Below are 13,781 nucleotides of genomic sequence, written 5' to 3'. Positions count from 1 at the left end.
ATTGGCCCAGCCGGGCCTGTAACGCCCACAGAATGACACGGGGTCGAGGGCCTGAGACCCAGGCCGGAGCCCCTGCTTCTGAATGGGGTTGGAGAGGGCACAGGGAGGCATGTGACCAGGGGGAGAACAGCTTGAACTCTGCTCCTGGTGAAGCTGCCCGACCATGCCCACAGGTGGAGGGTGAGCCGCTCCTAAGAAACGGAAGCAGCATACTAATGCAGGTGCCTTTAACCCCTAGAGGGCTGAAGGAAGAACTCAGCACAAAATTACGGAAGAAAGCCACCTCGGAACTGAGGATCTCTGGTTAATGCGAAAGATAAATACGTAACATTCCTAGCAGTAAAAGACACAGCTGTTTAAATAAAAAGTGGAGGCTGAACCGAGCTGTTTAAATAAAAAGTGGAGGCGGACCCGTACACTGACGTGATCCTCTCAGAACGTGGAGGACCTGAGCCAGCTGCGGCTCAGAGGCGGTGAGAGAGGGTGCCAGCGATGTTCCAGAAAGAGCTGAGACCTGGACACAGCCTGATACAGAGAAAATCTTAAAATCTGTTCTACAAAGATTTCCTGCAAAAGAATGCCAGTCTGATGGCAGGCCTCTCGTGGCAATGATGCCAGAAGGTCTGGGAAAAGCAACTTTAAAATATTGGAGGACGGTCCCTGTTGGCCTGGAATTCCCACTCAGAGAGCCGCAATTTGAGGTGGAAGGAAGACACATCCAGACACAGATTCTGAGAGTCACACCCAACTGCTGAGAGCACTGCAGACACGGATATGGATACGTTTAGGAAAGTGGATAAATGGGGGGAAAAGGTACATTAACCCAAGGAGAAGCAGAAAACCTGGGCTATTTCAGAAATTGAATAATTTCTGAATGATAATTGAATAATTGAAACATCTACCTGCCTTGGAGACCACGCTGACAGTTTTACAAGTGAATTCTGCTGAATATTTAAGAAAGGTTACTCCAATTTTACACAGACGACTCCAGAGAAGTTAAACAGGAAACACCCACCCTTTTATGAGACTGGAATATCCTTGATATGAAAACACTGGACAAGGACACCATAAGAGAAGGAAAATGTAGATTACTATCACACATAGATAAAACATCCTGAGGGAAATAAGAACTAATCCAATCTGGATTAGATCATCTTTATGGTCAACTTGAATTTATCCTAGAAATGCAAGATGATTTAACATTAGAAGGTCTATTAATGTAATTCATCATCTTAACAGATGAAAGAAGGAAAAAAACCATGTATGATCAGAAAAAACATTTGATCTCTAGCAAAAGCACAGGCAAGCACCAGAGAGAGAGGCAGATGAAACAAGACTGGCAAATCGTGTTGATTGTTGAAGCTGGGTGATGAGTGCGTAGGGATACATTACACTCTCCACTTTGTATGTCTGAAACTGTCCATCGTGAATTTTTTTTTCTAAAAGAAAATCCCATGATAAAACCCAACACTCCTTGCAAATAAAAACCCTTAGCAGATTATGCTAGTATCAGTGGTCTTAGTGCAGTAGAATAAGAAGAAAAATGAAATAAAATTTCTCAGGATTGCCAAGGAAGAAAGAAAAATGTCATTATTTACAGATGAAATAGTTATATACACAGAACACTCATGTTGTCACTGCAGATGGAGTGGGACAGTTTGGTTATCCTTAGACGAAAACATGGAGTTGGATTTCTACCCTGTAGCAGATTTGAATATCAGTTCAGATGAATTAAGACGTAAATGTGAAGAGCAGCTCTGAAATTTTAGAACATACAGGAGAGTAATGCTACTGACTGAAGGCAGGGGAAGCCTTCTTAAGGAAGATGTGAAGAAGCACAGATCATAAGGAAAGCTTTGACAAATTTGGCTATTGAAATACAAATTTCTGTGCATCAAAAGACACCATAAGAAGGTCAAACAAACAAGTCATAGGCTGGGAGTAGATGTTTCCACAGCATTAGCTAATAACCAACAGCCAGAATAAATAACCAATAACCAGAATAAATCGAAGACTTCCACAAATCAAAAAGGAAAGACAAGGGCCTCCCTGGTGGCGCAGTGGTTGAGAGTCCGCCTGCCGATGCAGGGGATACGGGTTCGTGCCCCGGTCTGGGAGGATCCCATATGCCGCGGAGCGGCTGGGCCCGTGAGCCATGGCCGCTGGGCCTGCGCATCCGGAGCCTGTGCTCCGCAACGGGAGAGGCCACAACAGTGAGAGGCCCGCGTACCGCAAAAAGAAAAAAAAAAAAAAAAAAAAAAAAAAGGAAAGACAAATAATGCAGCAGGAAAGGGCAAAGTGTATAAGCAAGGAGCTCGGGACAGGAAATTGGGCTGATGAGTAGCCCTGTAAAAACCATCATCTGTTTACCCGTAGTCAGGAAATGCAAAGTAAACCCACCTGTCAGTTTAGTTGAAATTAAGAAATCTAACAGTCTCAAGTTTTAGAGAAGATGTGGAGAAATGAGGATTCCTTTATGCTGTTGGTGGGTTGGTAGAACCACCTTGGAAAGTAATGTCACAGTATCTAACCCACCAGAACTCACACAACAGCAGTTGGGGTTGTGGGTACGTGCTCTGGAAGGTCCCTGGCCTGATGCACAGAGAGAGACCTGCGAGACCATCGCAGCAGCATCGTGTATGATAGCAAAACGCTGGAAGCCTCTTGATTGTGCATCATCAGGAGAGTGGATAAGGAGAGTGTGTTCCGTCTGTGCAGCAGGACCGTGAATGACCTAGAATTAACTATATTGACGTGGATCACAAGCAATGTTAAGCTAAAAAAAAAAAAAAAGCAAGATTTGGAATAATACAAAGCATATGATATTATTTAACTAATTTTTTAAGTTGAAGTATAGTTGATTTACAATGTTGTGTTAATTTCTGCTGTACAACAAAGTGATTCAGTTATACGTATATATATACATTCTTTTTTCCATTCTTTTCCATTATGGTTTAGCATATGATACTAAATATTTAGTAAGGATGGAAACATCTTGTTTCAAAACATATTGCATAACAATATTGTTTATGGTATATATGGAAGTAAAGGTGTAAAAGCTTGCATGGGAATGTTTAACACCAAATTCAGGGTGAGGTGGGCTTGGGGAGAGGAGGAATGAGACTGGAGATTTCTATTGAGGGAACTTCAGCTACATTTTAAAGTTTTATTTCTTAAACTGGGTAATGGGTACACACAGCTTTAAATATTATTCATTGTACCTTTCTGAATGTTTGAAATCGTACATAATTTAAAATTAAATGGGTACAAAAACTAAGTAGACCTTAACCAAAAGAAAGCTGGTGTAATGTTAACATCAGCCAAAATAGAAGTGAGAAAGAAGGTGAAAAAAAAGCTGTAGTAAAAATAAGGAAGTACAGGGCTTCCCTGGTGGCGCAGTGGTTGAGAGTCTGCCTGCCGATGCAGGCGACACGGGTTCGTGCCCCAGTCCGGGAAGATCCCACATGCCGCGGAGCAGCTGGGCCCGTGAGCCATGGCCGCTGAGCCTGCGCGTCCGGAGCCTGTGCTCCGCAGCGGGAGAGGCCACAACAGTGAGAGGCCCGCGTACCACAAAAAAAAAAAAAAAAAAAGGAAGTACATTACATAACAATAAAAGGAAGATGCAGCCTAACAGCGCGGCTCAAAAAACATACTAAGCAAAAACCGACAGAATTACAAGGAGAAATCAACAGTTCACTCTCTTTTAAGAGATTTTATTTCTATCAGACTGAAGGATGAAGCTGATAAGGGATTAGACAGGATGTAAAAGAACTCATGCGCACAACAGTCACAAATCGGCTGATGCATACAGAACTTGCCAATTGATAGTGAATAAAATAGTCATTATTTGGGGTACAAGGAACATTTACAGAAATTGATCACTTGTTAAGTCACTCTGGAAATTTCTACAAGCATTAAAGAATCACACTCCTACAGTGCACATTCTTTTTTTAATTTATTTATATTGTTTATTTTTCTTTGGCTGCGTTGGGTCTTTGTTGCTGTGCACGGGCTTTCTCTAGTTGCAGCGAGCAGGGGCTGCTCTTCGTTGAGGTGCGCAGGCTTCTTGTTGTGGAGCACAGGCTCTAGGCACGTGGGCTTCAGTAGTTGTGGAGCACAGGCTGTAGTTGTGGAGCACAGGCTCTAGGCACGTGGGCTTCAGTAGTTGTGGCTTGCAGGCTCTAGAGCGCAGGCTCAGTAATTGTGGCACACGGGCTTAGTTGCTCCGCGGCATGTGGGATCTTCTGGGACCAGGGATCAAATGCGTGTCCCCTGCACTGGCAGGCAGATTCCTAACCACTGCACCACCAGGGAAGTCCAGCACATTCTTGATATTACTTAAATAAATAGAAAGCACTAGTAAACAGTCACTTAAGATCTTCCCCATATTTGAAAGCTGAGGGTTTGAGTTGAAGAAGACAGCACAGTGGACAGTACAGAATATTTAGAACTGAACAATAATTAGCAAAGCTCATAGGATGAGTCTGAAGCAATACTTAGAGGAAAACTTAGAGTCTTAAAAGCAATTATCAAAATAAGAGAATGACTAAAAATAAATAAGTTAAGTACTCATCTTAAAAATCTAGAAAAAAGAATAATAGAGTAAACCAAAGAGAAATTGAAAGCAGGAAAAAATGATGCTAAGAGCAGACATTAATGAAACATAAAACTAAAATACCAAGATAACAAAATCCTAAAAAGCTCGTTCTCAATAAGGCTAATAAAGTAGATAACTTTATAGCAAGACTGATAAAGAAAAAAACACAAAAAGTATAGCCCAATGCAACAAACTAGTGAATCTAATGAAAAAGAAGCAGACTCACAGATAAAGAGAATAAAAGAGTGGTTACCAGTGGGGAAAGGGGAGAGGGGAGGGGCAATATAGGGGTAAGAGGTACAAACTATTAAGCTACAAGGATATATTGTACAATATAGGGAATATAGCCATATTTTATAATAACTATAAATGGCATATAACCTTTAAAAATTGTGAATCACTGTATTGTACACCTGTAACTTACCTAATATTGTACATCAACTATACTTCAATAAAAAAATATTTTTTAAAAAAGTATAGCCCAGAAGGGAGGTATAACTACAGAAAAGGGAGGTATTTTTAAAATCCCAAAAGAATATTATGGCAACTTTATGCCAATAGGTTTGAAAACTTAGATGAAATGTGCACTTCTATAGGAAAACATTAGTTACTTAAATTAGCTCAAGAAGAAAAAAGAACTGGATAATTTTATAACCATTAAAGAAATGGAATCCCTAGTCAAAGCTCTCTTCCTGCCTTCCTGCCTCCTGCCCAGGGCTCGGGGAGTTATAAGGTGAGTTTTGCCACGCCTTTAAGGAACAAATGATAATGGACTCAGACACTTCTAGAGAAGGGAAGAAACCATTTCATGGGGCTAGGACAACCTTGACCCCACAGCCCGGCAAAGACAATGTAAGGAAAGCAAAATGCAGAAAGAGTGTGAGCTCTGTCAACCAAAAAAACTTCAGGAGGCTGCAAATAAGTGTTCTGGGGTCTTAAGAATTGCAATTCAAGAGACACAGATTTGGCTAAAATAAAAAGAGTGTCTTGGGGAAGAGAAAGAGTTGGGGGCTTGTAAGACAAAAGCCATGAGGCTGTGCTCTGACACAAGAAGGGAAATGTGTGTCCTTCAAGGATGGCTGTCACCAGGCGTTTTAGGGTAGGTGTCTGATAAGTGTCTTGAGTTTCTGACAGATGTTCTGGAGGCCTGCATTAGGACATAAAGTGGTCAAAAGGTCAGATTCCTTACAGGCCTCCTGGCTCCATTTCAGAGAGCTCTCTCCTTCCACAGATCTGTGAGGCAGGGGCTTTGTTTTGTCTACTGAGGATCTCAAGTGCCTGAAGGTTGCCTGACACACAGCAGGCAGGCACTCTAAGTGTTCGCTCAGTGAAGGTAGATGCAAATAGTCTGAAATAGAATATTCAAAAATCAAATCCAATATGTATAAAATAGAACCTCATGGCTAAACTGTGCTTATCTCAGTAATACAATGATTTGTCAATGTAATTTCCTGATCTCTACAGTTTAAAAGAGAAAAATAAGCATGTCAATAGATTTAGAAAGATAAAATATTGATATTATGATGAAAAACATACAAAGAACTTAAAATACTGAGGACTCAAAAAAAAAAAAAAAAAAAACCCAAAACAAACCCACAGCTAGTTGGGTGATAGCTAATATGGATGGGTTTCTTTTTTGAAGAGATGGAAATAAAATTCTAAATTCAGAATTCTAAATTCTGAATTTAGAATTCAGTTCTAAAATTGACTGTGGTAATGGTTGCACATATTTGTGAATATACTAAAAACCATTGAATTATACACTTTAAATGACTGAATTATATGGTATGTTAATTATATCTCAATAAAGCTATTATTTTACAAAGACCATAGCAAACATCACAGATAAAAGATTGTTGGTGGTTAATTTTATGTCAGCTTGACTGGACCATGGGGTGCCTAGATTAAGCATTGTTTCTGGGTGTGTCTATGAAGGTGGTTCTGGATGAGATGAGCATTTGAATTGGTGGACTGAGAAAGCAGATGTGGAAACCTCACCTAGTCCACTGAAGGCCTGAGTAGAATAAAAGGGCTGAGTTAAGGGAGAGTCCACTCTCGCTGCCCGACCATCTTTGAGCTGGGACATCCATCTTCTCTTGCCTTTGGACTCAGAGTTGGGCTGAAACTTAAACCATTGTCTCTCCTTGTCAGCTGTGGGTCTTGGGACTTATTCTCCATGACCACAAGATATACCCAGACATCTCCCCTTGGTTCTGTTTCTCTGGAGAACCCAGACTAATACAGATTGAAAGCATAACCAAGGATATCTAGTATTCAGGCAGTTGAAGTCAATGTAATAAGAAAAAGAAAGAGGTAGAAGGACTGGAAAGGAATAGACAAAATAGTGATTATTTACAAATGGTGTGATTATTTACATAGAAAACTCAAGAGAATCAATTAGAAATAGTAAGAGAATTCATTGTTGCTGAACACAAGATCAACCTAGGAAAAATAAAGCTTTTCTATATAACAGTATCATTCAATTAGAATATTCAATTAAAATGAAAGATTTCATTTACAGTAGTAACAGAAGCTATGTTATCCAGAAATAAATCCACAAAACGTATGCAAGACTTTTACAGGTGAAATTATAAATTGTTATTAAAAGACCAAAAGAACTGAATACCTATGTTTATAAATGGGACACCTTACTGTGATAAAGGGATCAGTTCTCCCTAATTTAATTTGTGATCCAAATCCCAACAGAACTGCTCTTGGAATTCATCATATTGATTCCTGGGAGAGGAAATGGCCAAGAATAGCCAGGACAGTTCAAGAAGGAGTGATGTGCCCCTCCATATATCAAGACTTATTATAAAGCTACAGTAATGAAGATAGTGAGGTATAAAGACAAAGTATCAAAGAACAGACTAGAAAGCCCAGAAACATGCCCAAGCCTATGTAGGAAGTTGGTCATATGAAAAAGATGGCATTTTAAATCAATGGGAGGGGGATGGGGTGGTCAAAAAACGAGCCTTCTGTGTGGGAGAAAAGTAGGTCTTCATCCTCACGTGTGCACAGAGCAGTAACCACAAGCTCTAGTTGGATTAGAGACCTAAAAGGCAAACTTTAAAATGATTTGAAGAAATATAGGAAAATTCTTTATGACCTTGGGATGGAGAGAGATTTCTTAAGGGGCAAAAAGCAGAAACGATAAAGGAAAAGACTGATACATTTGACTTCATTAAACGTCTTTATAATACAAAAAAATTAGTTAAAAGCAAAAAGGAGACCAGCAGAAGATTTTTCCAGTAGACATTGCAGATAGAGGACTAGTATATACAAGAATACATAAGGAAGTCAGTAAGAAAAGGTGAGTTCTCAGAAATACAAGCCAAAGCGTTGAAAGGCCACAGAAAGGAGATCTGAGCAGCCACTGGATACAAGAGAAGATGTCCCGCCTGACTGGCTCTTCCGTTCACCCCGCTGGCCTGGACCTATCAAAGGGTGTGACTGTGCTCAGTGTGGGACGAGGGTGTGAGGAAGACACAGCCTGTGTTGCTGGTGGGACTGTGATTTGGGATAAGCACTTAGGAAATGTCTAGTGAAGTCAAAGGTGTGCAGAGCCTCCGATCCAGCAGAACCAGTTCTAGACAAACTTCATGTTCACAATGGGACACACCGGCAAAAACCTCGGAAGTGCCTGTTGGAGAAGATGGGTGAGTACATGGAAGGAATCTATGCAGCACCTTCCACGAACAGTGGGTTTGTGTGTGTCCACTCGGGTAAACTTCACAGATAAAAGAGTGAGTGAACGGAATGCTGATGTAGTCTGACACCTGCCCGTGAGTGTTTAAAACACGCGTGGTGTATTTCGTTTAAAGGTGTGTGTGTGTGTGTTGTGTGGTATAGGACCACAAAGACGGGAGGCCCCCCAGGTTCACGGTTGGGGTTGCCTGTCGAGGGTGATCGTGGGCAGTGGGACCTGATGCGAATATGAGAAAATGTTAGCAATTTCCATTCTGAGTGGCAGACACACAAATGTCTGTCGCCTTATCCCCTTGTACTTTCCCCAAAATACAAGTGAAAAAGAGGCACGTGTTTCCCGATGGGGCAAGGACGGCATTTAGCTGCCCTCGTGGCCTGGACCCCCTGGGCCAGGGGAGGCAGGAACCTGGAGGGTCAGAGGCCCTGCAGCTGTTGTCTGGCTGTGAGCAGCTTGCGCCCCTCTCTGAGCCTCAGTTTCCTCACTGGTGCGGCAGTGACCAGGCAGCTGTGGGACGTGGGAAGCTGTGCCACGGTCTTGCCTTTGCTCACCTTTCTGTCCTGCTGGGAGCTCCCTTTCCATTCTTGGCAGAAACCCAGAGCATATTCACCTTATAAGGCCTGACCCAGGCCAGCAGCCATGTCCTTCTGGAAGTTTCTCCAGAGGCTCCTGGGCCGCCTTGACCATCATCCACGGACCTGTGTGTGCGCACTCGTGTGCCCGTGGGCTCGCGGGTGCGGGCGTGCGTGTGCACGCGGGTGGCTGTGGGGACATGCCCCGGGTGCTCTGCCTGCCTCTGCAGATCCTGACTGGGGAGGACTGGAACGCGGTGATGTATCATGGGATCGAATCCCAAGGTGGAGTCAGCAAAGGCATGTTCTCGTCGGTTTACTTCATTGTCCTGACGCTGTTCGGAAACTGTATCCTTCTGCCGTCTGGCCGAGGGGGTCGGTGCTTCCTGGGCCTGCTCTCCCCTCCCTCCCCAGGAGGACGGAGCCGGTGGTCGGCACAAATGTGTGGGCGGCTTTCCCATGGAGGGTGGGCCGTGACGCACCCCTGCCCAGGAGCAGCTTGAGTTACAGATGCAGCCTGAGGTCGGGCCGCAGGCCCAGGAAAGCGTGAGCAGCACGTGGGGTGTCCCGAGGCAAGCAGCGAGGTCAGCGGAGGGAAGACGTGGGCTTTGAGCCTGAGGGCAGCCATCTATTTTGTTTTCACTTTAATTTAATTCAGTAATTAAGTTGTGGCACTGGGCTTTTAAAAAAACCTTCACCCATGGAAATGTCCTGCCTGCAGAGAAGCGCAAAGGAAGTTCTTGTGCAGAGGATGCTCGTCAGGCTTGGGTTTCAGGGTCTGGGGTGCGGGACTCTGCGGAGTCAGGGCAAGTCCAGCCAGGGGGGCTCTGCCTCGGGCCCCCCTGACCGTGCTACCCAATTGGAGTGTGTCCCTGTGGCTGGGCCCCAAGGGGCATGGCCTTCATCCTGCTCTTGGCGTAGCGAGGCCTCTGAGGGTGCCCACAGCTGTGGTCAGTGCCAGGAGGCAGCAGCCGACCTTGGCGTCCTGTCCCGTGGGCCCCACTGGGGCCCTGAGCAGGCCTGTCTATGAGGCACTGCCCTGGGATGTGGGTCCCCCCTGAGTCCCAGGGCACCTCCTTGCCAGACAGGGGGCCTGACCCACAGGGGTCACCCAGAGCCAACGGCTGCTTGAGCCTGACACTGGCCCAGAGCCCCTGGGATAACATGGGGCCCAGGGCTGTCCCTGGGCATCTGCCCCAGGACCAGCAGGGTCTGAGACGGTTCGGCTGTCACAGCTCAGGGGAAGGGGCTGCTGGCATTGAGTGGGCAGCGGACACCGCATGGCAAAGGACTCCCTGCCCATTGTCAGTGTGCAGGGCACTAGGTGACCGGGAGGACACCCGCCTGCGGGGGCCAAGGGTAGGCTTGGGTCTGCGGGGACAGTACAGGGGTGAGGCACCGAGGGCTGGGGACGTGGCGGGGGGAGGGGGCAGCGCAGGGAGGACAGTGCTGCCTGGCGCTGAGATGGGGAGAGGTGGCTCCAGCGACGGGAAACCGGAAGGAATTCAGGTCAGCGGCAGTGCGAGGACCTGAGCCTGCAGAGTTCAGATGGGTGGGGCAGGGCCGTTGGGCCCCCTGTCCCTGGGACCCTGGGGAGTTACCTACCCTCTGTGGCCTTTGTTTCCTCATTTCTGACTGGGGGCCATAGGAGCACCTTGTCGCGGCTCCCAGGGGGCACAGTGGGAGGAGGCTTTGGAGGTGGCGGCCTCCTGCCGGGCACTCCCGTGGCATCTGCCATCCGCATGTTGCCCCTGCTGCTCTGGAGGAGGGGCACCTCGAGGGAGGGGTCCCGGGACTCGGCTTTGGTAAAGGAAGGTGGGAATGAAGCCAGGCACGTGTCCGTGAGCCTTGCTGGGACGCTGGTCCGTCGGTGGTCTCTGCTCACAGGACCCAAAGGTGCCGGGGCCCACATGCAGCCTGGGTGCTTGTTGGGAGAGGTGGGGGCAGAGTGGGCAGCCCTTGTGCCCTCCTAGGAGGCAAAGGCAGATTAACCCAACACGGCGCAAGCTTTCGGCCTGGAGCGTCGGCCCTGAAGAGGTGGCGGGGGGAAGGGGTGGTGTGGGCTTTCGAGGAGGCCGGGCGATGTGAGATTGCATGAAGGAGGCCGGTGGAGGCCGGGGGGCCGCAGGGCCCAGCGGCTGGGCTGGGCTGTGTCTGGGGCTGCCAGGCTGACAGGGCTGGAGGGCCGGGGGTGGGGGCATGCGGATACCAAGGGAGGAGGCCAAGGCTGCTCAGGCCCTTGGGAGACGGGCCCCGTGTTGTCAGAGGGAGCCGTGGTCCGACCCTGGGAGAGGCTGTGGGTCAGGGGGCTTCCCTTCCTTAGCTGGAGCCGACCAGACACCCTGCTGAACGTCTTTCTGGCCATCGCCGTGGACAACCTTGCCAACGCGCAGGAACTGACCAAGGTGTGTAGGTAGGGACCCACCTGCAGCCTAGGTGTGGGTGGGGTGGGGGGTCAACCCGTGTGGCTCTGGATGCGGCTGCAGAGCCATGAGGAGGGCCAGGACCTGGGTTAAGGGCCATGTGACTGCTGTCCAGGGGTGTTTCCTCCAGGCCCTGGACAGACAGGGCTGTGGGGGAGCGGCACTGAGGAGGTAGGGAGAAAGAGCACGGCAGGAAGGCAGATGACCACGAGGGCGGCTACCGGGAAGCCAAGACCTGGGAAGGATGACCAGAAAGGCAGGAGAAGGTGTGGGAGCAGGTGGTGGAGGACAGGGCGCAGACCAGAGAGGGGCCTGGAAGATGGGGACCAGGCCGCCCTGGTCTCTGTGTGGAGGGGGCTGTGTCCTCTCAGGAGCAAGACGCATCAGGAGGTGGGCCTAGGGGCCATGCAGTCTGAAGACCTCAAAGGGCAGTGAGGGACCCCTGTGGTCATCCCCGGTGTGGATGGCTGAGCTCAGGCTGTCACTGGGCAGCGCTGTCCTCAGAGTTGGGCCAGGCTGGTGCTGGGGGAGCAGTCGGTCCTGTTCTCAGCAAGCCCATGCCCCAGCAGGACAGCTTTCTTTCCAGGCTGTACCCAGTGGGAGTCGTCTAATAGTCATCTCTCATCCTTGGGCCTGGTGGGGGATGTGATTAGACATGTCTCCCCTGTGGTTTCCCTCCAGATGACACCCCCCCCCCGCCTGCTTACTGTCACCCTCTCTGCCCTGGACAGTGCAGGCAGCCCGCTGTTTCAGCCTCAGGCTGGCGCTTTGACAAGCCCGGCTCCCGGTGCAGAGGGCGCTCCTGCTGGTCAGGGGCTCTGAGCAGGCGCTGCTCCTTGCAGGCACGCACGCACTTGCTGTGTACACCGGGCCTGCGCCTGTGCGCGCGCCTGTGTGTGGGGGTGTCCGTGCGCTCGCGCCCGCCATGCCTGACGGGTTGCACCCGCTCCAGTCAAGCACATCCTGAGACTCTTCACCCTGTCCCCATTCTGGGGCTTGACTCGGGCCTCCCCTGAGGAGGGCAGGCGTGCCACGGTGGTCCTGACAGCGCGCACTGTACACGTGCCGTGCTGCCCCACCCGGCTCCCTGGGAGGAGTGCTCCAGGGGGGCGGCCCGTGCGGTGTGCCTCCCCCCACCCCCTAGCTGGGCTGGGACAGTGCCTGTGGGTCTGGACTCCTCCCTTCTTCTCGTTGCTGGCTTCTGAGGATTGGGAATCCCACTGGCGTGCCCACTTCTGTCGTCAGCCAGTTCCTAGCCTGAACCTTGCCGTTCAGGAGGGGCTGGAGAATGGCCCAAGCCCCTGGCTGGGGGGACCCCTGCAACCATGGAGCACTTCTTGGGGTCAGGATTTACAGGACCACGTGAGCTAGGGGTGCCCAGCAGCATCGTTGGTCTGGCACCAGCTGTCCTGGGCTGGGTGAGCTTGAGTTCAAAGCTCTCACTGCCCCTTCTAGGTTGTCAGTGGCTGAGGACATACTGACAGGCCATGTCCTTGGGGTCCTGTATCCACGCACAGACCACAGGTGGTGGCCCCTTTGGGCAAGCTGCCCTAATTCAGGAATTTCCTTGCTTTGGGAGTTGGGGCGGGTGGACGCCTGTCTGTGTCAGGCTATGGGGCATTCCTGGGCTGGCCAAGAGACCAAAGGGCAGACACTCCCTCCTTTACAGTCCCACAAATATATGGTAGCATCGTTTATTTTGAAGTGGAAATAAACGCACATCGGGTTTGTTTGTCGAACACCACCTGGAGTGATTTGAGGACTGTACACCAGGCTGGAGCCCGTAGCTGGAGGAACAGCGTCTCTAGGGAGCTCCGTGGTGGGTCCAGCTCTGCCCCCCCTCTGAGGCCTGACGTTTAACTGTCTCTTCTCTATGGTGGGAAATCTGCAGACAGCTCATAGGGAGCTGAGTTGCCATTACTGTGCCTCTAAAAGCAGATTCAAGGACATTTTGGGACATGTTGGGAATGCCAGCTCCCAGGGGAGCCAGGTGGGCCTGGGATTGGGGTAATGGGGGATATAAGGGTGGTCCCAGTGATCTAGCTGGATGGCACAGAGACTAGTTTGCCTGCCAGGGCCCGTAGACTCAACCTAGAGCTTTTTATCTAGATCTGAGGAGCAGATCATGTTGGTTTTGCCTAGTGCCATGGGGTCAGGGCTGGAGGGTCTGTCTGGATGTCCACTCCCTTCCCATGGAGAGGCAGAGGCAGGGCGGGGTGTCTGCGCAGGTGCGCACACATGAGCACATGCTGTCCCGGGTGGCAGAGAGCCGTGGGGCTCAGTGGGGAAGGGGACACAGGGCCAGGCGTGGTCACAGGTAGACAGATGTGACCCGATGAGTCCAGGTGGAAAAGCTCAAAGGCTGCAAGGTGGCCCTGCTAGGCACATTCCTGGTGACGGTTTCTGTGGGTGGTGCAGGGTGGGGACCCAGGCTCAGGGTGGGGAGCCTGCCCCTCGCCCTGGCTCAGCACTCTGGGGCAGAG

At 49.2% G+C, this 13,781-nt stretch overlaps 1 protein-coding gene across 1 annotated transcript in view; it reads left to right on the top strand.

Moving 5' to 3' along the window:
* CACNA1B (calcium voltage-gated channel subunit alpha1 B) overlaps positions 1 to 13,781 on the top strand; it is a 197,155-nt gene that overhangs the window by 93,213 nt on the left and 90,161 nt on the right. Inside the window, exons 16-17 of the mRNA XM_081237354.1 lie at positions 9,106 to 9,223; positions 11,213 to 11,280. Coding sequence (XP_081093480.1) covers positions 9,106 to 9,223; positions 11,213 to 11,280 — 186 coding nt within the window. The remainder of the gene's footprint in view (positions 1 to 9,105; positions 9,224 to 11,212; positions 11,281 to 13,781) is intronic.

This window comes from Mesoplodon bidens, assembly GCF_964165515.1.
Source record: "Mesoplodon bidens genome assembly, chromosome: 6".
In the NCBI taxonomy this organism is placed as follows: Eukaryota; Metazoa; Chordata; class Mammalia; order Artiodactyla; family Ziphiidae; genus Mesoplodon; species Mesoplodon bidens.
Note: the sequence above shows the minus strand (reverse complement) of the source record. Positions and strands in the feature narration are given on the sequence as shown.